At 41.7% G+C, this 24,390-nt stretch overlaps 3 protein-coding genes across 5 annotated transcripts in view; 2 read left to right on the plus strand and 1 right to left on the minus strand.

The window, feature by feature from the left end:
* Positions 1-10,694, plus strand: part of LOC117508914 (D-beta-hydroxybutyrate dehydrogenase, mitochondrial-like) — a 44,763-nt gene extending 34,069 nt beyond the window's left edge. Inside the window, 1 exon segment of the mRNA XM_034168755.1 lies at positions 10,323-10,694. The gene's annotated coding sequence lies outside the window, so the exon portion shown is untranslated.
* On the plus strand, positions 37-10,669 carry LOC117508904 (D-beta-hydroxybutyrate dehydrogenase, mitochondrial-like). Its single transcript, XM_034168749.1, has 5 exons — positions 37-301; positions 529-639; positions 8,230-8,371; positions 8,455-8,607; positions 9,808-10,669. The coding sequence occupies exons 1-5, from the start codon at positions 89-91 to the stop codon at positions 10,272-10,274; spliced, it is 1,086 nt and encodes a 361-aa protein (XP_034024640.1). The 5' UTR covers positions 37-88; the 3' UTR covers positions 10,275-10,669.
* Positions 10,695-13,679: 2,985 nt separating the features above from the next.
* nck1b (NCK adaptor protein 1b) overlaps positions 13,680-24,390 on the minus strand; it is a 140,813-nt gene continuing 130,102 nt past the window's right edge. For all 3 annotated transcript variants that reach the window (XM_034168774.1, XM_034168781.1, XM_034168787.1), the window contains 2 exons: positions 17,097-17,842; positions 13,680-16,954 (listed from right to left, as the gene is read on the minus strand). In XM_034168774.1, the coding sequence (XP_034024665.1) occupies positions 16,754-16,954; positions 17,097-17,842 (947 nt within the window). In that variant the 3' untranslated portion in view covers positions 13,680-16,753. The remainder of the gene's footprint in view (positions 16,955-17,096; positions 17,843-24,390) is intronic.

Genomic DNA, 24,390 nt, shown 5'->3' on the forward strand with positions numbered 1-24,390 from the left:
GCCCTCAGAGGGCGTGTCGTAATCTCAGGGGGGCGTTTCATGTCCTCGTGGCGCAACAGCAGGAAAGTAAACAGAGCATTCGGTCAAGATGGCCTCAGTGAGGGCTCTCAGAGTGGGACTTCTGGTGTCGTTTTCGGTTTTTCTCACCGTCGTGATGGGTTTTGGGTTACCTGCGTTACTAAACGCAGCCACGAGGACTTTAGGTTTTCCCGAGTCGAGTGTGACGGAGTGTGTAGTTGTGCTGTATTTAGTTTTTGTTTTGTGTGTGGCGCTGCCTCGCTTTCCGAGAGGCGAGGTCGAGGTAATGTGACAAATCGTGGACTTTGATAACATTACCAAAAAAATCGATTATTCACGCGGTTTGTGCAGTTTTACAGTTAATATTGTCCCCATATGGCCTCATGCGGACTTTTTTTTTTTTAAACAGTAAAATGTAGTGGGTTGCTTCTTGCAATTGATGCAGTTGTATTTCTTTTACTATTTGCACTTTTGTGCAGTTGTGATGATTTTGTGTGCTGATGTGTGCAGGTGAAAGGTAAAGCTGTGTTTGTCACAGGCTGTGATAGTGGTTTTGGTCATGCACTCGCCAAACGTCTGCACAAACTTGGCTTCACTGTGTTTGCTGGGTGTCTTTTTAAGGTAAATATGTAACATTGGGTCACCTGTATTATTCCACACCAGTTTTTCTTGCACTGTTTTTTTTTTTTCTTTGCCGTATCATGCCCTAACCTTAATCCCCTTGGTGGGGAATCACAAAGTCAGACTTGTCTACTTTTTGAAATCGAAATAGGATTTTTTTGGTGCACTGTAGCAGAGCCACAAGTATTATTTTCACTGTTTAATCTGTCAATTATTTATTACACCCAGGCACAGTGGTGTTGTTTTCAGGCTTGTGAGTCCACTTGTGTGTGTGAACAAAATAACAAGGTGTTTCGAAGCAAATTGGATCAAACTTGGAATGATTGTGAGAAATGTCAAGGTCACAGAGGTCAGCATTCGGGGCCATTGCATATTTGAAACAGCTTCAGGGCCGATATCGGACCTCATCCTTCTTTTAATGCACAGGGCAGCACAGTGGATTAGTGGTTAGCACTGCTGCCTCACAGCGAGAAGGTTATGGGATTGATTCCCACCTGTAGCCTTTCTGTGTGGAGTTTGCATGTTCTCCCCGTGTTTGCGTGGGTTTCCTCCCATATTTAAATACACGCAGATTAGGTGAATTGGAAACTTAATAATTAAAAAAATGTCGAGGTCTTGATCTCAATGGGACTAACCTGGCTAAATGAATAAAAGGTGTCAAACTGATTCCAGAAAGGACCAATAAGGTGTAGGTAACCACAATTTATTCAGTTTATTTCATTTATATAGCGACAAATCACATTTGCCTCAAGGCGCTTCACACAAGTAAGGTCTAACCTTACCAACCCCTAGAGCAGAGGTCTCAAACCAGTTCCAGAAAGGGCCGAGAGGGTGCAGGCTTTCTGTGCAACCACCAACTCCAGCAGGTGATTTCACTGATTAACTGATTTCACCTGCTCAAAGTGATGTTAATCAGTGAAATCACCTGCTGGAGTGGGTGGTTGCACAGAAAGCCTGCACCCTCTCAGCCCTTTCTGGAACCGGTTTGAGACCTCTGCTCTAGAGCAAGCACACAGGCAACACTGGGAAGGAACAACTCCCTCTGATGATTTGAGGAAGAAACCTCAAGCACACCAGACTCAAAGGGGTGACCCTCCGCTTGGGCCATGTTACAGACACAATTTATAATACGAATATACGGGTGATTCTTTAACTATGGCCACTATTGGCCTTGTAAATGTAATTTCCACCACACCATTGCCTTACAATATAAAGCGCCTTGGGGCAACTGTTTGTTGTGATTTGGCACTATATACATCTGCTCTGATGTCACTGTTTATCTCCATAGAAACTACCCAAACAATCTTTCATACAAACTGTTTAAAGGGACATTAGTGTTGTGGTGGAAATTACGGCAATAGTGTGGGACAACTACATTTTGTTTAAAAAAATCACAACAGTTGTATGACATTGAATACCCCAATTATGTTTTGATTATTTTACTGATATTTTATTCAGAGATATTTTAAAACATTAGAAAAAACGTTTCCTTACCATTCATTTTTATCATTGAAGATCAAAAGTCTGCGTGTGGGACAAGCACAAAATTGCAATATTTGCATATAATGATGCTGAAAAAAGGTGAAAAAGTCATCATAGACTACTAGAACAAATTTCTTAACACACTTTCATTGTAAAGATAACTATAAAAGTGTGAAATTTCCCCTTTTTTCTGTTTTTCATACAATATGATCAAAGGACATAATAAGTGCCCGTAGTCTAAGAATCACCCATACAGGAAATTTTGGGAGTCCGTGCTGGTACGCAGGACGGGAGGCCTGCAGAAGACCGCCAACTCCTTCAGGTGATTTCATTGATCAGCATCACTTTGAGCAGACGGGAAGACTTCATCAACCCTCTTGGCCCTTTCTGGATCAGTTAGACACCTATGATCTAATGAATCACTAGTAAGTCTTATCACCTTTATATTGGCCATATAATCTTTGAACTTGGATGACCTTGAAAACAGCATAACTGTTTGTTCGGATTAAACATGTTGGAGGGTTGTGTGTTGGTTAAAGTGGTTCAGTCTCAGAATTGATCAAAGGTCAAGGTCACACACAAAACTGAGTGGTCATTCAAGGAGACTAACGAGGGAAGCCACAAAGACGCTCAGACAACTCTAAAAGATTTATAGGCTTCTGTGGTTGAGAGTAGAGAACCTAGTAATGGTGCAACATTTGCCTGTTGCATCAACATTCACAGCTTCATTTCGGAGCAGAGTAAAAAATGGCAAAAAAAAAACAAAACAAGAAAATGGATTAAATCTAGATTCAGCTGTTCTTTCTGAGAAGATTCTTCTCTATAGCACTTAATCACGAAGCTGTATAACTGGTAATGCAGCAGACAAAAGTTGCACTTTGCAGTTTCTCCAACCACAGAAGCCTATAACTCTGACCAGGCTGTCTGGGTGTCTTGGTGGCTTCCCTCACTCATCTCTTTCCAACATGATCACTCACTTTGTGAGAGCTGCCTGCCTACTTGACACATACAGGGCTGTACGTTTAGCTTTTTCACTAGGAGCACAGGTGCTCCTAAATGAAAAAATTTAGGAGCACAGATAAAAATTTAGGAGCACTGTGAAATTTCTTGATACAATTTTATTATTAACGCAAATACTGTACTGACACATACTGTACAGAGAGTACCTTTTCTACACACACATGCACATTTTATATGATTCTAATGTATTTATTTCATTGTTTTTTACTTCCTTTTCTATCATTATTTACATCATTGCTTTTGTCCATTTCATTACTTTTTGCTGTGTATTTCTTGTATTATTTTAAACCCTCACACACATAACATCCCCGTCCCACTTTTTATACTCGGGTCGCCTGCTACGCTTAGCTACATTCAGCCAACGGACCACAGCACACACTCTCACACACACACACTCTTGTCGATTTGTACAGATGTGGGAATGGTTTTCTCTATGGGATATACAGTGATCCCTCGTTTATCGTGGGAGTTACGTTCTAAAACTAGCCCGCAATAGGCGAAATCCGCAAAGTGGCCAGTGTTTTATTTTTTACAATTATTATAGACATTTTAAAGCTGTAAAACTCCTCACTACACACTATACATTTTTCTCAATCAGGCATGAACATTTTCTCACTTTTCTCTCGTGTGTAAACACTCTCAAAGTTCAAACCTGAGTAGAAAAATCCCAGCCCCCCCATTCCCCAATTCAAGGGGGTACCTATGCTTGTTCCCCATGTTGAAAATTTACCCCCTATCTAGGGAAAACCTTCAGACAATCACCCCCTATTATGGGCTTTTTTTGCATGATATGTTTCTATAATTTTATTTTTTACTGGGGTCTGACGAAAAATTACCCCCTTTTTCGAAAATCTCGGGAGATGGTTTGAAAATAGGGCTGCCACAAACGACTATTTTATAGTCGACTAGTCAACGATTATTTTTGCGATTAGTCGACTAGTCGGATCATACAGAATTTCCTAAATTAAGGTCTGCAGCATTTTCAGAGAAACATCGGGATGAAAACATGAACATTTGCAAATCAGTGACTATTTCTTAGACTTCATTTACATCAATCATTCAGAAATACAAACAGTGTGGTACTTTATAGTAAATCTCTGTCAGGTAGGCAGTTCTCAAAAACTAAATGTCCATGCTGGAAGGAGACAAGTGAGGGAAGCCACCAAGACACAACTCTGCAACATTTTTATTTTTATCTTCATTTTACTTATAGTCCCAACTTTTTCTGATTTGTGGTTGTTTCTGTTGCATTTCTGAAATTACAGAACTGCTTTAAAGAAAAGTGTGAACATTTTACTGTGTTTTAAAACTTTGTGGCGCAAATGCAAACACCAAACTCTTATAAAGAGGAAAAAATACCTGGACATGTGCAGGAAAACTGATATAAACTGAACAGAACAATTCAGGCTGATTTGACTCCCCATATTTTTTGTATAAATAAATCAGAATAAAATAAGAAGTAACTCACTTTGAAATGAATAAAACATATAGCTGCAGCTTATAATAACTTTGGAAAATAACAAAAATCAGCAGCTTGTATTTTTATTCTGACTCCAGTTCATTTAGTGTGATGAAGTCATTTATTTCTCCTCATCGCTTAAGATTGAACAAATAAATACCTTTGGAAAATAGCAGCTGTTAAAGTTCAGAGTTCTCACCTGCTTTTTGTGATCTGTGCCTCTGAACATGCCTCTGAATATCTCAACTCTCTACTTTTAAGATTAGGCTTAAAACGTTCCTTTTTGCTAAAGCTTATAGTTAGGGCTGGATCAGGTGACCCTGAACCATCCCTTAGTTATGCTGCTATAGACTTAGACTGCTGGGGGGTTCCCATGATGCACTGAGTGTTTCTTTCTCTTTTTGCTCTGTATGCACCACTCTGCATTTAATCATTAGTGATTGATCTCTGCTCTCTTCCACAGCATGTCTTTTTCCTGATTCTCTCCCTCAGCCCCAACCAGTCCCAGCAGAAGACTGCCCCTCCCTGAGCCTGGTTCTGCTGGAGGTTTCTTCCTGTTAAAAGGGAGTTTTTCCTTCCCACTGTCGCCAAGTGCTTGCTCACAGGGGGTCGTTTTGACCGTTGGGGTTTTTCCGTAATTATTGTATGGCCTTGCCTTACAATATAAAGCGCCTTGGGGCAACTGTTTGTTGTGATTTGGCGCTATATAAATAAAATTGATTTGAATTGAACATCACTGCAGCAGAGTTTTATTTTTTTATCCAGTTTGTGTAATTTTTCCTCAGTTCATTCATATATTCTCATTTTTTAAGGATGTTTTTAAGGATATTTGACCGTTTATTTCATCTCATGATCTCATAAATTGAGTGTACGACGCGCACATGGTGTGAACAGGACGGTGCCGTCAGAAAAACACCGGTAGAGAAAGAGCAGAGAAAAGAAAAGTAAAGAAAAGTAGTTTTTTGTTGTTTTTTTTTTTTTTATGTTCACTCGGGTTAAAATCCTCTCCCTGCTCCGCGCTCGCTGTGTCACGTGCACTGATGGTTCTCAGCAGAATGTAACGTCTCGTGCCTCCGTTCGCAGTCTGCAGCACACACACACACAGCTCCTCCGGTAAACTGCGCATTTTAGACGGTTTTGAACAAGACGGCCACCGTTTTAATCAGCCGTCTTATCCAAGTTTGAACATTCAAATGACGGCAGGATGGCTCGATAGCCCGCGAAAGGTGAACCGCGTTAGCGAGGGACCACTGTATTTATTTTAGGAGCAAAATACGAATGAAAAGGTTGAAATACATTCTCGCACACCTGCGCCCGTTATATTTTTTTTCCTCGCACAATCAAATTTTAGGCGCAATATGCGAGCAAAACGCTCGCACTGTACAGCCCTGGACATACGAGGTCTGTCAATAAAGTATAGGTCCTTTTTATTTTTTTCAAAAACTATATGGATTTCATTCATATGTTTTTACGTCAGACATGCTTGAACCCTCGTGCGCATGCGTGAGTTTTTCCACGCCTGTTGGTGACGTCATTCGCCTGCGAGCACTCCTTGTGGGAGGAGTCGTCCAGCCCCGCGTCGGAATTCCTTTGTGTGAGAAGTTGCTGAGAGACTGGCGCTTTGTTTGATCAAAATTTTTTCTAAACCTGTGAGACACATCGAAGTGGACACGGTTCGAAAAATTAAGCTGGTTTTCGATGAAAATTTTAACGGCTGATGAGAGATTTTGAGGTGATACTGTCGCTTTAAGGACTTCCCACGGTGCGAGACGTCGCGCAGCGCTCTCAGGCGCCGTCGTCAGCCTGTTTCAAGCTGAAAACCTCCACATTTCAGGCTCTATTGATCCAGGACGTCGTGAGAGAACAGAGAAGTTTCAGAAGAAGTCTGTTTCAGCATTTTATCTGGATATTCCACTGTTAAAGGAGATTTTTTTAATGAAAGACGTGCGGACGGATTGCAGCGTCGGCTCGCAGCTACTGCGACGCTCCGCCACAGGAAAAACACCTCTGTTGGAAGCCTTAAGGACAAGTTGGAACATGTCCAGCTGTTAAACAATTTCTCTTATACTCACTCCACTGAAAGCCATCAAAAGCCGCCTGGATTTTACAAATGGTTATCAACACGGAGGTGTTTTTCCTGTGCCGCCGCACCGCGCCGGCTGCGTCCCGACGCGCGGACCCGTCCGCATGTCTTTCATTAAAAAAAATCTCCTTTAACAGTGGAATATCCGGATAAAATGCTGAAACCGACTTCTTCTGAAACTTCTCTGTTCTCTCACGACATCCTGGATCAATAGAGCCTGAAATGTGGAGGTTTTCAGCTTGAAACAGGCTGACGACAGCGCCTGGGACCGCTGCACGACGTCTCACACCGTGGGAAGTCCTTAAAGCGACAGTATCGCCTCAAAATCTCTCATCAGCCGTTAGAATTTTCACTGAAAACCAGCTTAATTTTTCGAACCGTGTCCACTTCGATGTGCCTCACAGGTTTAGAAAAAATTTTGATCAAACAAAGCGCCAGTCTCTCAGCAACTTCTCAGATAAAGGAATTCCGATGAGGGGCTGGACGACTCCTCCCACAAGGAGTGCTCACAGGCGAATGACGTCACCGACAGGCGTGGAAAAACTCACGCATGCGCACGAGGGTTCAAGCATATCTGACATAAAAACATGAATGAAATCCATATAGTTTTTGAAAAAAATAAAAAGGACCATTACTTTGACAGCCCTCGTATTTACCATTCAGTACCACGCTCTCTGTATTTCTTGATGTAAAAGTCCAAGACGTATTCAGTGACTTGGAAATGTTCATGTATCCATACCCTGACTCTTCTCAAGAAAACTGTCTGTAAACATCATGATTTAATCCTTATACTTACAAAAATTGCCCATGTCTCTTTTTTTTTTTTTTTTTTTCCCCAAATAAACATGCACATCAGTCTTGGATCTGCTCTGGCGACTCCAAATTAAACAAGATATGCCGACGGGATTCATTTACTTTTGCAGACCTGAAATGCAAGAATGGATGTCTGTCAAGTTTATCAAATAGGAAGTTGACCTCATAAAACATGAAATATCGTGGCTTCATACAGCCCGCAATAAAACATGTCACTTCATTTTTTTATTTTTTTTTATTTTTTTCTGATTTGGGGTTATATTGTTCTGACACTGTGTCACTGTAAGGGTACATTAACAGTTAATGCAGTAAAAATCAGTCTGAATTAAGCATTAACTGAGGTGTTTAGTCATTTAATGTGTTTCATATCTTCGAGTTATGAGTAAATCACTACTAGTTTTTGTTTATTATTGCATTACTAGTTAATTAATGTACCCTTTCGGCAAAAATCGTGTTATCACATTCATAGTCCACATTTGTGTACTTTGTAAGTAAGCATTTTAAATTTGGTAAGATAATGTTGTGGTAATAGTAGTATTAAAGGTTGTAGTTAATTCTCAGTACTCCTTCTAAAACGTGGACAGGTTGGATGGATGTGGTGTAAAATCTCTGGGGAATTCAGACTAAGAAGGAAAAAATTACTTTTGGTCAATTCTGGTAGATTTGGAGCAGAATTTATGAGTTTGTGTTGTTATTGTAACTAAATGCCTCAAAGTTTGATGAATTGTTGCAGGACAAAGATGGAGAAGGTGCAAAGCAGCTGGATGAATTTAATTCAGAGCGTATGAAGGTGATCCAGTTGGACATCTGCAGCGAGGAGCAAGTAAACCAGGCTGTGGCGTTTATCAAAGACAACCTAGAAGACCCGGAGAGAGGTAACACCACCACAATCTTCACCAAGCTGCAGGAAGACTGGTTCGGTCACACATTCCTTTTGTGGTGATCTGTGCGCGTGCAGGTCTGTGGGCTGTGGTCAACAACGCTGGCATATCATCATTTGGTCATGTCGAGTTTACGTCCATGGACACCTACAAGCAGGTGTCAGAGGTCAACCTGTGGGGCACCATCAGGGTCACCAAAGCAGTTCTGCCTTTAATCCGCAAGGCCAAAGGTGAGCAGCTGAACAACACTGCATTTTACAGTACAACAGTCATGTCTGTTAACGCATTGTCACATAGTGGAGACTGTAGTTTGTGGGGGGGTTGCTGTAGGTCACCGCAGTGGATCTGGTATGGATCCACATGTTGATGTGACACTAGGTTCATGCAGGATGTAGCTCCAAATGTGTATAGATTATGGTGGCCTAGAACGTCTCATTGGAGTGCAAGTTACACTTTGTGCTGTCAGCAAAATGGTGTCCAGGACAGCACCTGCCAAGCTGTGAAAGAAAAACTCTAAACCATGAGCAACATCAAGTCCAAAGGACAACGGTTTCTGCCCCTCCAACAAAAAGCTTAGAAGTCAACATGCTTAATCTACATTGTCTCAGTGCACTGAGCTGTAAATAGGCACCAGCCTTGGCTGAGGAAGTAACCTGCATCAGACGTGTCCTGTCCAGGGGCAGTCATGGACTCATCCTCCTCATGTTATGGAATTGGGAGACATGCACTGGCTCCAACAGACCTCATTGCCCATTAGTCCATGGGGCAAGCCGGTTTTCTACACCACTTGAGACTAAACTACAGTTCCGTACACCATGGTCCACAAAAATGTATGATAACCTTCCCAGAGTGGCAGCTTTCCTCAGTTAGGGTTCATTGAAGGATTACACAGATCAACATTTAAAAATGCTCCAGTCATATTAAAACATATACCACATTATTTTTCCAGTTGTGTGAAGTCCAACAAGGGATGTTTAGACTATGAATGTTATGGTGTTAAAAAAAAAAAAAAAAAAATTAAAAATCAGCAAAAATGGGGACAACGATAAATTTCAGCTTGTGCGGAGTACAAAAGTTAAGTTGCTCAAGTTTTGGTAAAAAGTGACTACCGGCCTGTTTGAGGTTACTTCCCTAGCTAAGACCAGTAATCATCAGGTGGACTGGGACAATGCAGATGTGTCTTGTCTAAAGACACAGACAGGCAGTCTGAAGCATACACCCGTAATCGAAGCTGGTCTACACACTGGTAATCCAACTGTCCCACAGTGAAGTAAATTGCTTTAAAAAAATGGCTGTTCAGTTCTGGAGCCTGTCACCAAAATGCTTGACAGGCTTTGAGTCAGGACATTGCTCCAACTGTTTGAAGTATTTTAAGGAGATTTTCGGCTCCAGTGTAGTGCACTCCTGATCCTTGATTTTTCTAACCACAGGTCGTGTCGTGAACATAGCCAGCATGTTTGGAACGATGTGTAATGCCTTTCGCTCGTCTTACTGCGTGTCAAAATATGGTGTGGAAGCTTTCTCCGATTGCCTTCGCTATGAGATGAAGGAGTGGGGCGTCAAAGTGTCGATAGTAGAGCCTGGGAACTTCATTGTCGCCACCAACATCTTCAACCGGGACATTGTGGCAAATATTGCTGACAAGCTGTGGAACGAGACCCCTTCTGATGTGAAGGAGGACTACGGGAAAGCCTACTTTGAGCAGCAGGTGGCCCAGATGCGATCTTACTGCAACAGCGGACAGAAAGATATGACACCTGTTCTGGATGACATCATGGACGCCATCACGTCCAAACGGCCGTACACACGATACACTCCAGCACAGCCGTACTGGTGGATTAGACAGCAGCTGATAACCCACCTGCCTTCCGCCATATCTGATGTCCTGTATTTCTGAAAGCTGTAGCCATGTGCTAGCTACATACATCAAACATTACAAAATGATGCATAAATCTAGACTTTCCTCAGGAGGGGCTAATTAGCACATTAAATTATTCATTCATCAACTCCTGCAGAATTTTACAAATTGTGCTTTGTATCTCAATAACTGACTTTTTTTTGTTCTTTTTTTTTTCTCACTGATCAATCCTTAAATAATTCTGTAAATAACTGTACTATGTGTTTTGTACTACAGTCTGTTTGATATCACCACTGGTGGGTATAGCTAACCTAAAAGCTGGCTTCGATCACTGCTAATCTATCAGAAAATTTTAATGTGACAATGCTAAACTGAAACCACAAAAAAAAAAAAAACTGTTAAAGCTACTGGTAACAGCTGTTTTTGACTCCAAACCCCTGAAAAACAGAGGAGCTGAACTATTAGTCATGTCATCATGTAAACATGGAGGTTCACGAGCTCATGCCAAGATCAGATGCTAATTAACCAAATGAAATTAAACACTTTCAATTCAACCAGCAGTTGATTCATAGTACATAAAGTATTAAATTACTAAGCAATATTAAGAAAAACTAACATGAAAATATTAAGGCTCGTCATGCCGTTACGCTTGACCGGCTGCTCCTCCACCTTCCTGAGGTGATGTTTGTTGCCCTAACATGTCAGTTTTGTTTATTGGATTAGTGGCTAAACTCCAATAGGGGTTAACGCAACCATTTTAAAAATAAACTTTATATATATATATATAAGAATAATAAAAGTTAGCTTTACTAATTAGCATGATTGTGCTCTTCACAGCAGGACTAAACTAGATGCAAGTAATGTCTTGAACAGTGTAGCCAAAGTAACCTTGAAAAGTTACTTTATTAATTACTTTATACAGGTACGTTTTACACTTTATACAGTTACTTCATTAGCAGCTGTGGACTTGTTGGCAGCTGCTGAATGTAACTACAACCCCTGGCAAAAATTATGGAATCACCGGCCTCGGAGGATGTTCATTCAGTTGTTTAATTTTGTAGAAAAAAAGCAGATCACAGACATGACACAAAACTAAAGTCATTTCAAATGGCAACTTTCTGGCTTTAAGAAACACTATAAGAAATCAGGAAAAATAATTGTGGCAGTCAGTAACGGTTACTTTTTTAGACCAAGCAGAGGGAAAAAAATATGGACTCAGTTCTGAGGAAAAAATTATGGAGTCATGAAAAACAAAAGAACGCTCCAACACATCACTAGTATTTTGTTGCACCACCTCTGGCTTTTATAACAGCTTGCAGTCTCTGAGGCATGGACTTAATGAGTGACAAACAGTACTCTTCATCAATCTGGCTCCACCTTTCTCTGATTGCTGTTGCCAGATCAGCTTTGCAGGTTGGAGCCTTGTCATGGACCATTTTCTTCAACTTCCACCAAAGATTTTCAGTTGGATTAAGATCCGGACTATTTGCAGGCCATGACGTTGACCCTATGTGTCTTTTTGCAAGGAATGTTTTCACAGTTTTTGCTCTATGGCAAGATGCATTATCATCTTGAAAAATGATTTCATCATCCCCAAACATCCTTTCAATTGATGGGATAAGAAAAGTGTCCAAAATAAACGTAAACTTATGCATTTATTGATGATGTAATGACAGCCATCTCCCCAGTGCCTTTACCTGACATGCAGCCCCATATCAATGACTGTGGAAATTTACATGTTCTCTTCAGGCAGTCATCTTTATAAATCTCATTGGAACGGCACCAAACAAAAGTTCCAGCATCATCACCTTGCCCAATGCAGATTCGAGATTCATCACTGAATGACTTTCATCCAGTCATCCACAGTCCATGATTGCTTTTCCTTAGCCCATTGTAACCTTGTTTTTTTCTGTTTAGGTGTTAATGATGGCTTTCATTTAGCTTTTCTGTATGTAAATCCCATTTCCTTTAGGCGGTTTCTTACAGTTCGGTCACAGACGTTGACTCCAGTTTCCTCCCATTCATTCCTCATTTGTTTTGTTGTGCATTTTCGATTTTTGAGACATTGCTTTGTTTTCTGTCTTGACGCTTTGATGTCTTCCTTGGTCTACCAGTATGTTTGCCTTTAACAACCTTCCCATGTTTGTATTTGGTCCAGAGTTTAGACACAGCTGACTGAACAACCAACATCTTTTGCAACATTGCGTGATGATTTACCCTCTTTTAAGAGTTTGATAATCCTCTCCTTTGTTTCAATTGACATCTCTCGTGTTGGAGCCATGATTCATGTCAGTCCACTTGGTGCAACAGCTCTCCAAGGTGTGATCACTCCTTTTTAGATGCAGACTAACGAGCAGATCTGATTTGATGCAGGTGTTACTTTTGGGGATGAAAATTTACAGGGTGATTCCATAATTTATTCCTCAGAATTGAGTGAGTCCATATTTTTTTTCCCTCTGCTTGGTCTAAAAAAGTAACCGTTACTGACTGCCACAATTATTTTTCCTGATTTCTTAGTGTTTCTTAAAGCCAGAAAGTTGCCATTTGAAATGACTTTAGTTTTGTGTCATGTCTGTGATCTTTTTTTCTACAAAATTAAACAACTGAATGAACATCCTCCAAGGCCGGTGATTCCATAATTATTGCCAGGGGTTCTAGTAATCTAACTTGGGTTATTTTTAAGATTGAGCACTCATAAGTAACTTACTTTGCTGATTAGGTACTTTATTAGTTACATTACTGATTAGTGCTAGTTGTCAGCAGCTCCTAATAAAGTAATTGCATAAAGCTGCTACTGAATAAACTGTATAAAGTAACAAAGTAACTTCAAAGTAACTGTGGCCACACTGGTCTTGAAGCTTTGCGTCATGGTTAATAACTTGTTTAGACATTTTCTCTGCGAGATCTTCAAACATTTTTAAGCCTTATAACCCCCAGGCACAAAACTGTAGGAACTCAAGCCAGTGGACTCTGCTGCTCTGTTGTAGCTAAAACTGAACAAAATGTCCATTACTGAGATTTTGCTCCATTCAAACAGAGGTTCTAAAACACTAAACCACTTTTGTTGTACTGTATGCAAGACCCCACATGAAGCTGATTTATCTAGTTAATGGTCATGCTGCTGGTGGGTTGGTCAATTTAGAGAATTTTGATCATTACAATAGCTTTGCCAATTGTACTGCTCCAACTGACCACTAGATGGGGACTAAGTATAATGTAAACATTAATTTAGACATTAACGGTCTTACTGTTGTAACTGCAGATTGTACAAATGAGTTTTGCCGTAATGTGATTCTAAAGTACAAAAAAAAGTATAAAATGTAACATGTAAGTCAAAATACCATTTTCATTTAATAAAAATGTTATGTAACATCTGTATACTGGCATTAATATTCAGGTTTGACTAAGCAAGAGGGGGAAAAAAAAGGAGACAAGTTTTTTTTTAATATAGTTTATTACATTTGAACACGAATAAACTAAACAAACATTCTCCCCTCCATGAAAGCAGTATTAATAGCATAACATTTGCTTTCACAGCACCGCTTTAATCATTCCACAGCATGGATCCATCATCTCTGCATTCTCAAGTTCTTTGGCAGGCAAAGAACACCCTAGAACATGCAACCTGCACAAAAGCACCAGTCAACACAGGTAATTTTGGTTTTCAAGAAACCAGTGTAGATTAAGCAAGTTAGCAAAGGAGCATTTAAGCGGCTGTTAAAGTTACAGCTTCACCGTATTGTTTCACAAATTGTTTGCGAGTTTCCTGATATTAGTCACAGCCGACGTCAATTTCAAAGAACTGAAACAATGTCTGTACAGCTCAGGCTCATCATGCAGCCTGCATGGGTGGAACGTGAGGATGATCCCGTTTTATAATATCCATGCAGGGTAATCCTATAGTTCAGTTTCATAGTATAGAGGCTCGCTTTATTACATGAAATAAATCTAATTTTGGAAAAGAAGGATAAAGAAAAAAGCGTTTCCTTTTACACCATGACAGTTTCTTCAGGTTTGCCTTCACGGCACCCACACGGGAGATGTAGGTCATGATTATATTACACCTGGGATTATGATTCTGAATGATCAGGGTATTTTATAAATGTCGGCATTCACTGTTACTAATTAACCAAATGACGTCAGCTATGTTAAGGTCACTTGATGCCACAAACTATTAGAAAAGCAAACAGCTGTGACTGACATTTTCAGCTACAGCAATCCACAACAAAGTGAGCACTCGAAGAAGAAATGACAAACGATGCACTCACAAATCAGGCTTAATTGACATACATGCAAAGCTTTAACCAAACAGGAGGGATGAGAGAAGTAAGTAGAAGCAGTGCTAACGAAATGACATGAGGGACGCCAAAAGCTTTGGTGGACAGAGTGCAGTGAAGGCACATTTAAATCTCCACAAAATCCTTCAAACTGGGGCATGGCTCCCACGTGTGTTCATTCCAACACTGCAAGATGCCGTCTGAGTTGGACGTCGGAGGAGGAAATTTTCACTGAAACCACTTCCTGCTAGCGCCAGATTAGTACTGCAGGCCAACGTTTTCCTCAGAAACGGTACCGACCTAATAGCCAGTGATATAAAATGCAAATATCAAGCTTGTGACTGATAGCGAGACAACAATCTGAGAGACAGAGGCACAAATGTGCTACACTAGTTTAAATAACAGTTACGGGCCATTAATGGTCAAGTGGCCCTTTAAACACACAAGAACTGAGTCCGATATGGACCTTGAGGCCTGTTTGTGCCGATGCAACGTCTACGATTTCCACGGAACAGATTGAGAGTCTCATTACTTCCTCAGCCAAGGCCAGTACCCCTTTACAGGTGGGTGGACTGATAAAGTGTCTTGTCCAAGGACACATACGGACACCATGAGTGAAGTATAAATTGAGTGCCAGGTCTACATTTGGGCAGGCAAGCTTAGATTCAGAGGTCCTCCTCTCTTTTAGCTGCAGCGTTTGCCTCCATTTATTCCCCCCACCCATGTGACTGGGAGCAGTATCAGCAGATCCTCCAAGATCTCCCCAGTTTATTACGTCGGATCATTTTTCCATTCCTCTTCCTCTCAGTGCTCGAGTCCAAACTCCCCACAGCTGGAGAAGTCATCATTGCAGCATTGTGATCATCGCCTTCCTAAACCCGCTGCTGCAGCACCGGCTCCCAGCCAACGCTGCTGCAGTTTGATTGCAGCTGCCCCTATGTGCTGCTGCCATTTCACATTCAGCTTGGTCCATTTCCACACTACCAATGGCCATTCTTCACTGGAAACATAAACCGTCTGCACTCTAGTGAAAAACCATTCTAACTTGACACCAACCACGAATTTAGACAAAACATGCAAAATTCCCCCAAACTCTGTACCAACCTTTGATGACCTAAGCGGAATAATTAGACGTCATGTTCCACTTATCAAACAAGTCTTGAACAGTTTAGTCCAGAAGCACATAAGGAATCGTTCTCTGTAACTCCTTTGTGGCTGCGTGAGGAGGAGGGCGTCTCCTCACTTTGTGTATACGCTACGCAGCCGCACAAGCGTGACCCCTGGGTGACCCTTTACTCCTCTGTTCCGGGCAGCAATAACTAATTCAGGAGCAGTGACATCATCCTCTGGACGGCTTGGACTGGCCCCCAGTTTTGCAGAGAAGCGTCCCAATGAGCAAAGGGAAAGAAAATTCTTGTCGACTCTTCTCATGACCTCCATTGGCCAAACCCTACAAATTTTATTTTATTTTTTAAAATAAAATCAGAGGTCTTTCCAACATTCACATTATGTGGCAACAGGGAAAAGGAAATGAGCCAAAACTGACCATCAAATGGTGCCAAGCTTGACTTGAGAAGTCCACCGAATCTTCAAAAACAGATGCACAGTGAGACACCCGGATCTCTACAGCCACCATAAAAACCCTAATACTATTGTGTCAATAAATACATTTTGGTCACTCAAGTTTCATTTAGCAGTTAGGAAACGTGTGCATAAGGAAGTTAAAAATAACAGTTGAAATACAGAATGCGCAACAAGACCAAACATGTAAAAATTGTCAAATGCGATGTGTAATGAATACGTTTAAAAAAAAATTAAAAGAAAAATAAATTAAGAAAGAAAATCACTTTTAAAACATGGTTAAAAAGATTACATGTGACCAACAACAGAAAACTAAATGTAAATCTAAAAGATATAAGGTAGAAATACATGGCACTGCGCAAGACCAAACATCTGGATAATTTAAAATAAGTCAACCAAAACGTCCGCAGTCAACTCACAGGAGTTCGTCTTTCTGCCCACCTTCGGCTTTTTTCCACGACTTCCCAGTGCTTCTTCCTTACCTCCTCTTGGAATGCTCACAAATCTGGCATTTGAAGTCCTGATGAAGTATTAAATCGTCAGCCTTGGGGTTGTAACTTTAGTGTGTGCTGTGGTGCGAATGTCTGCAGCATCAGTTTATGTACATACACAGTATATGGGTGCGGTTTACGACGTGTAGACGCGTGTACGCGGGGGTGATCAGGAAGCAGCCAGAGCCTTGATAAGATACAGTTTATCACCCTGCTCGCTGGTGAAGATGGGGGCCTTTTTGTAGTGTTCCACGAGCTCCTCCATGGAGTTGAACTTGCGCTGTCCGATGCAGTAAAGGTTTTCCTTCAGCTGCACTTTGAAATGCTTGTTTTTGCTTTGCGCCTTCAAGGAGATGGAGAAGTCGTTTGGCTGTGAAAAGAAAAGCATTCGGTTACTGTCCCATGCTGGCGTGCTTGAATGTTTTCTACCTCTTGACTAATGCTGAGAGAAACCACAGACATTTCATAAGTGACTGTTTAGGGGATGAGCTGAGTGCGTACTGGATACTGACCGATGACTCGCTGTCTCGGATGAGGAAGTCTCCCTCTGCGCCTCTCTGGTTGAGCGCTACCTCTGCCTGGTGGCGCGTCACTTTTCCGTAGTACCACTCCTTCCCCGCAAAGCGCCCGCTGCCGGATGGCGAGATGTAGTCACAGTCGGGTGTAGGTGGTCCTGCCGTGGCCTTTGGGGAGGTGGAGTCCAGCACAGTGACGTAATTCTTGGGCACCAAGCCCAGTTGTCCATCCGCTTTGCGGCACTTCCACCACTCCGGGTCATTCTCGGGCTTCTCCACCACCTCCATCACCTCGCCCCTCTCAAAATTCAGCTCCTCGTCGTTTTCTGAACTGAAGGGATAGAGCGCCTGCACTGTGTGCAGCACTCTGTTTCCATTTGTGTGGCTGCTCACCACAGCCGTAAGCTTTTCTGTCAGTGACCCTGACGGGTCACTGAGCCCTCCCATTCCCCCTCCCCCTGCTGTCCCATCCATGTCCTCCGTCACGTAGTTTGACGGAAACCAGCCACACCGCCCGTTGTAGCTGCCGCGCCACCAGCCGTCACTGCACTTCTCCATCACCACCACCCGCGTGCCCTTCACCAGCGACAGCTCATCCTCACGCTCTGCTGTGTAGCTGAACTTGACCAAAGCCGGTAGGTTGAGGTCGTACAGCCGCTCGCCATTATCAGTGTACATGTCGGTATCAGAGTTGGAGGCTGCATCTCTCACGCCCGCCTTTCTGCTCTTCACCTTCCCGATTCCTACACAAGATAATCAAGAGATGTCAAAGATTACAGATGCTACACAGACACTAAAATCATAGCAGCGGCTGCAACGGAATCTTACCTACAGTACATAAAATGAACATCAATGTAGCACTAAAGGCTGCACTACTTAGTTCAAATAGTGCTAGGGCTGCAACTTACTTTAGTGATCAATTAAACTTGATATATTTTTTCCATTAATTCATAATTAGGATTACTACACCATTGCGTTTTTGATTAGTTGATTATCTTTTGATTCCTTTACCAGTAAACCATAAATTCGACCAATACCATGAAACCTTGCATTCAAATATTTTGTCAGAAGTATTTTAAAAGTTAACAGTGCATCACTTTTTACACATTTTGTTAGGGTTCGTAAATACATTTTTTTTTTACCTTCAAAATTCTACTCACAACACCCCATAATGACAACATGAAAAAGGTTTTTTTTTTTGCAAATTTATTATTAAAAAACTAAGAAATCACATATACATAAGTATTCACACCCTTTGCACAATACTTTGTTGAGGCAGCTTTGGCAGCAATTACAGCCTCAGGTATTCTTGAAAATGATGCCACAAGATTGGCGCATCTATCTTTGGACAGTTTTGTTCCTTAAGCAATGGCACAATGTTGCTGTGCCATCATGCAGAATTTTTTTTAACTTTAGGGCGTTTCTTTTCTCTCTGTTTTCCTGGGTAATTATTTTTTCACATTATTAAGCGTTTTGGAGCTTTGACAAACCATAAGCCCAGGCGGTCTGTGAACTCTTCAGTCTGTGGACAGGACATTCTTGTTTTTCCACTTATTGCACATGTCATTTGCACTTTTTATTACTGTGATTCATTCAGTGTTTATTGTATATTTCTACATGCTGTACAGAGTGCAGCTCAAACCGTAGTCAAATTCCTTGTTTTGTGTTGATACTTGGCAAATAACACAGCCTTTGAAATACGGGTGTGAAGTGCAGTGTTTCCACAGAAGCTGCACTGATAAATGAACTGTACAGTCTGTTGATAAAAACTCTTATCAAATTTGAATAAAGGCAATTTTTTTATAGTTATACATGATTCACTTAAACAAGTGCACGTCCTTTCGGTTCATCTGCAGAGGTGGAGAGCAGCCAGCGGACCAAATTGTTTCTTTCCAAATCAATCCATCCATGTACACACACACACACCCCCCCCCTTTACTTTAAATGTGCAATAAATCCATTTAGATGATCAGCGTGGACCCTTTCTCTTAAAAAGCTTGGTTTTACTCAGCGTGCAGCTTTGTAAACTTCTAGCGTCGCCTGCTACATTGATTAGCTCTTACATTAGTTATGTGCATATGCTATGGTCTTGTCCGTTTTTTTGTGGGAGCGTTACAGTGCCACATGGCGTATGTACTACAGCATTAAACGAAGCCTCAAGGCAAAGAATTTGCCTCAAGCATTTATTTGTAATCGAATTATTTGAGTTAATCGTTTCAGCCCTAATTAATAGGGATGCACCGACACCACTTTTTTCCAGACTGAGTACAAGTACATAGATTTTGGTATTCATCAATACCGAGTACCCATACGAATACTTAATGATACCATTAAGCCGCATTCACACTGGGCGCGACGCGTCGCCACAAGTTCGCATCCGTCACCCGGTGTGTCACTCTGCTTTCGCTGCGAAAATTCACCCCAGTGTGTCATAGGAGGAGCTTCCATTCCACTCACCAGTTCCGGTTGTCAGTCAAGTTAACATGGCGGACCTTGATCACACGGAGCGAGTTGCTGTGCTCTTAATAAGCGAAGTGCACATCTCAGGCCGTGCGGTGCATTATGGGTAGGCTAAATTTTTCAGCTACCAACCCACAAGCTATGGAGACAGAAAGCAGCGAGGAGTGCTGTGATTTGGATCATTTCAACCGCTGGAAAGTTGACAATTTAAAGCGTTTTTGTAAGCTCTGCGGATTGCCTGTTACAACAAGGACTACGTACGGCAGTGGACAGAAATGGAAAGAAGAGCTGGCTGTGCTTGCATGTGCTGCATCTGTACAGAAAGTACCGTTAGTGCCGACAAAGGAGGAACAGAGAGCCACTGTCGAAAATGACCGGTCCTTGTTGATAGTTGGAGACAAATTTCTGACCTCTTGAAGGCAACTGACGGATGGTTAGACAAAGTCCAGAGACTGAAACTGTGGATATTGCAGAATATTTGCTAAGCAGGGATGAGAAATCGCTACTCCACCGGCTTCATAATCACGACAATGATGGCGAGTGTCACATATAACCTCTTTGGTGTCACGTTTGTTTTGATAAGTTGACAGACATACAATATGTGCATGCATGCAGTTTGTTTATAGAATATGTCAATTTTACAATATTACGCTCCACGTCATTCATGGCGAAACATTACAGTCATAAGCTGATGCACGAAAACAGCGGCACGGTTTCAGGATATTGACAAAATAAATGTGTGCAAGAAACTTACAATTTTAGTCCGTCTTTTACGTCCGTCTGGATCTTTCTTTTCTGTGGGGAAATTGTGTAGAATGAACGGAGGTTTACGACCACATTTCTTCTTCTTTCCGTCTTTGTGTGGACTCTGCAGAGCTTTGCAGTCGTGTGTTTTCAGCCAACTTTCAAGCCTATAAATTTCGTTCGAGCATTTGAAAACAGCACAATGCGCCCCTGTCATTATTGTATGCGCAGGCTTGGGGAGTAACGGAATACATGTAACGGCGTTACGCAGTTAGAATACAAAAAAAGGTAACTGTATTCCGCTACAGTTACAGAAAAAGAGATGTATTCAGATTACAGGTATATTTAGTAAAAATGGGGATTACTTCGCAGGATTACAATTTTAATGCATTTTATGATAATATATATTTTTTTCCCTTTGAAATGAAAACGTTCCTTCATGGACAGCGACATGACGCCTCCTAACCGGGCAAAATATTGATGAAGTTCCCGGATGTTAATGCATTTTCAATGGGGATCCGCGACTCGACACACTCAGAAAAATGCTCGCAAAATATGTTTTAAAATGCCATTTTGACCTGGATATTGAGCCAGTAAAATTAAATTACATTAAATTATGTCAGGAAAGTATTAAACTTACCCTGACACACACACACACTCCAAAATATTAGTGCTGAAAGTTACATGGATCTGCGCTGTTAAGCTACACTGCTGGGCTGAGCTGCTGCTGACCAACGCAACGCGGCTCCTAAAACCATTACAATACATTTATATACATATTATATTTTTACACAATTATCCTTTATTGACCGAGTTTCATTCATGAAGTCAGTGGTGTGGGTACACATCTCTGTGTGTGGGTGTGACTGAGCAGCACAGCGCGCGGGTCATTATAATCTCATTATTTTAAGGTACAAATTTAAAAAAATCCCTAGTGTTGTCGAACAATTTTAATCACTAACGACACGTATTTTAATTACACATTGGTCTAGCAGTGGAAAATATCAACTAGACATAAGTGAAGAGCTAATGGTCCGTGTCATCGGGCGATACAAACATACAGCTGTTTATCATCCAAATATCACGGACAAAGTGACAAGAAGAACCAAAACCACTTATGGAAGGAAATATTGTCTCCCTTGTTCCTCCGTTTGTGGCCTTACCAACATGCGCAGCTTTCCGGCATATTCCACCTGTTTCTTGAACTTCTATGCACGCAAATCACTAACTTGCCTGGAATTAAAATGGTGACCACACCTCCTTAAGCCCCTTTCACACCGGGGGTGCTCCTGGTTGCGCCGTGCGTCGTCATGACGCCGCCGCGTGGAAGCAACTCAGTGCCGAGACAATGCAGCTCGGCGCCACAACAGCGCGGGGGGCACAAAGGGGGAAGCAAGTTAGACGCCGAAAAATTAAAGCCCCTTTCACACCGAGGGTGCTCCTGGTTGCCCCGTGCGTCATTATGACGATGCCGCGTGGAAGCAACTCAGTGCCGAGACGATGCAGCTCGGCGCCACAACGGCGTGAGGGGCGCAGAGGAGGAAGCAAGTCGGGCACCAAAAAATTATCCAGTAAAAAGTCCGGACATCTCTAGTCCACTCATGGACGTTCGTTCACGCGCGCACACGTGTAAAAGAAAAAAAAAAAAGTCTGGCTGCAGACATTAGTTCCTTGTTCTCTGCTCAAGCTCTCACATCACAGTTTAAAAAAAAGGACAAAAAAGGACATAAGTCCTGAGACAGGACATGTCAACATCAAGTAGAACTCCAGACATCTCCACATTTGCTTAGGACGGTGGTCAAGGGAGGAAAGATAACTAGATAAAGAACTATAACAGAACTCAGAGCGCAGCCCTGCAGCTCAGCACAACAAGTAGAAGAGAAGTCAGAGTGCAGAGTCTGTCTGCAGACAAACTCTGCACTCTGACTTCTCTGTGCAGAGAACCTGCAGGCTGCGTTCTCACCTCCTCTCTGCCCCCTGCTGCACGCACCTGACGCAGAAATTCCTGCATCGTCACGACACCACAGGGAGCAACTGGGAGCAGCCCCGGTGTGAAAGGGGCTTTACTGACAGTATTTACTTAATGGTTTTCTTTATGCTGTTCTTATTTTGAAAGTTGAATAAGTGGACTAATATGTTAAACATGGTGCGAATTTACTGAACAAGTAGTAGACTTTTTTTGTTTTGTATACTGTTCTGCAAGCCACTTTTAATTACAAATTCATCCGCACACGCCTGAGTTTTCATTATCCTTCATTTGTTTGGCATTTTTTCTTGAAAATTTAGCAGGTGAACACTGGGTGTGTTTAAAACAATATTGTGGGTGCTCTTAATTCATAATGTGAAGTAAAACAGAGCATGCCATGTAAAAGAAAGTTTTATTTTTGCTTAATAAACTGTACTATGTGGTCAAGACTATTTATATTTAGTTTCTTTTGTCTGTATTAGCATATTTTATATTGGAGTAATCCAGAAGTAATTGAAAGTAATCAAATTACATTACTTTAATATTATGGTACTTGGATTAAGTTACTGATTACATTTTTCAACAGGTAACTAGTAACTGTATCGGAATACATTTTTAAAGTAACCCTCCCAACCCTGTGTATGTGTCGCTTAAGGCTTAAAGCCTTTGAAACAATCCCTGTAAAAGCCTTTTACAGTCCGCAAATGCTACTGTATACGAAATTCAATGGGAGCGGTGTGAGTTTGGGAGCTGGAATTTTTGCCCCCTTTTGACCCACGCATGCGCAGATGCGATGCACACTTTGCTTATTGTTGTGGAAAGCTGATAAACGTCGCCAGCAGTGCCGTGGGTTCACAACATCCCCATGAGGCGTTCCGAATTTTGGGAGTATCATTATTTGCTGCAGGAGCTGCGTCTGGATGACGGCTGTTTCAGCGGTCCTTCCGCCTCTGTAGGACCCAGTTTGAGGACCCCCTGTCCCGTTCACGCACGCACTTGTAAACAATTAAAAAAAACAAAATGTCTGCTGGTGCTGCTGCTCGCTCTCTGTCACAGTTGTGTTTATAAACCAGTCACCATTTGTTTTATTATACATCTGTGTAGTTAAAAAATAAAATAATATTCACGGACGATTCATTCGCGCTCGCACGTGAGAAAAAAAAAAAAAAAAAAAACTGTCCGCTGCTGCTGCTGTGGGGCTGGTGCTCGCTCTTCCCACAAAAACTCTGTCATAATTGTGAAATATAGGACAAATGGGACATAAGTCCTACTCACAGGCTGGCTACCAGATACAAGACATGTTCACATCCAACTCAGTCAAACTCCAGACATCTCCACATTACTACATATTCAGTCCCTCATTGGTCATCGCAGCGCGACAAGATGAAAAAGTTCAAATTTTTCAACTTGGGGAGGGCAGCGCGACGTGATATCGCGCCACAAACGCGCCAATCGCTCAAAATTGCTTCATTGGCGTCCATCGCGTTGCATTGTGTGGCTTGGCACCACAACGCGTCCTTCCATAGGGATTACATGGCAACCTGTCACTGCTGTCGCTCGCATCGCACCCGGTGTGAAAGCGGTTTACAGTTTATGATGACTTTGAAATCATACTTTATTCATCAGTTGTTCCTTACTTGTTGACTAACTGCTACCAATATCATTAACATTGTTTTTATTTTCAAACATTTCACTTAAATCATGGAACTACACTACAATTTTTTACCTTTTAATTAAATACATTCCAGTAACACACAAGCTGTAAATGTCATCCCCTCCCTGTGGAACAACGGTAATATTGATCAGCACGGTGTGCACGGGCACACACACGTACTGTTGCGCGGCATCTCCGTGACACGCTGAGGCAAAATGAAGTAATTTTAACATTTAATTTTTTCTTTGTACATCATGGAATCATTTCCTTTGCATTCAGACAGAATCACCCGTTATCTGTGGTAAATGAGCCATTAACGAGGAGCAGCTACTCTTAACTTCTTGCCCAAATTGCTGCTTGTGAAGGCGAGCGGAGATTCTGAACGCTGCTCCACGAACATTCCGCAAATGGATTACACACCTGTTGCAGACCGAGCTGGACAGCCACACCAAGGGCTATAACTCACC

This window comes from Thalassophryne amazonica, chromosome 1 (assembly GCF_902500255.1).
Source record: "Thalassophryne amazonica chromosome 1, fThaAma1.1, whole genome shotgun sequence".
In the NCBI taxonomy this organism is placed as follows: domain Eukaryota; kingdom Metazoa; phylum Chordata; class Actinopteri; order Batrachoidiformes; family Batrachoididae; genus Thalassophryne; species Thalassophryne amazonica.

Excerpts from the sequence above, each read along its gene's own strand:
- LOC117508904 (XM_034168749.1), top strand. The coding sequence starts at position 89 with ATGGCCTCAGTGAGGGCTCTCAGAGTGGGACTTCTGGTGTCGTTTTCG. Across the intron at positions 640-8,229 it reads TTGCTGGGTGTCTTTTTAAG|GACAAAGATGGAGAAGGTGC; the intron begins GTAAATATGTAA and ends GAATTGTTGCAG. Across the intron at positions 8,608-9,807 it reads TTTAATCCGCAAGGCCAAAG|GTCGTGTCGTGAACATAGCC; the intron begins GTGAGCAGCTGA and ends TTCTAACCACAG.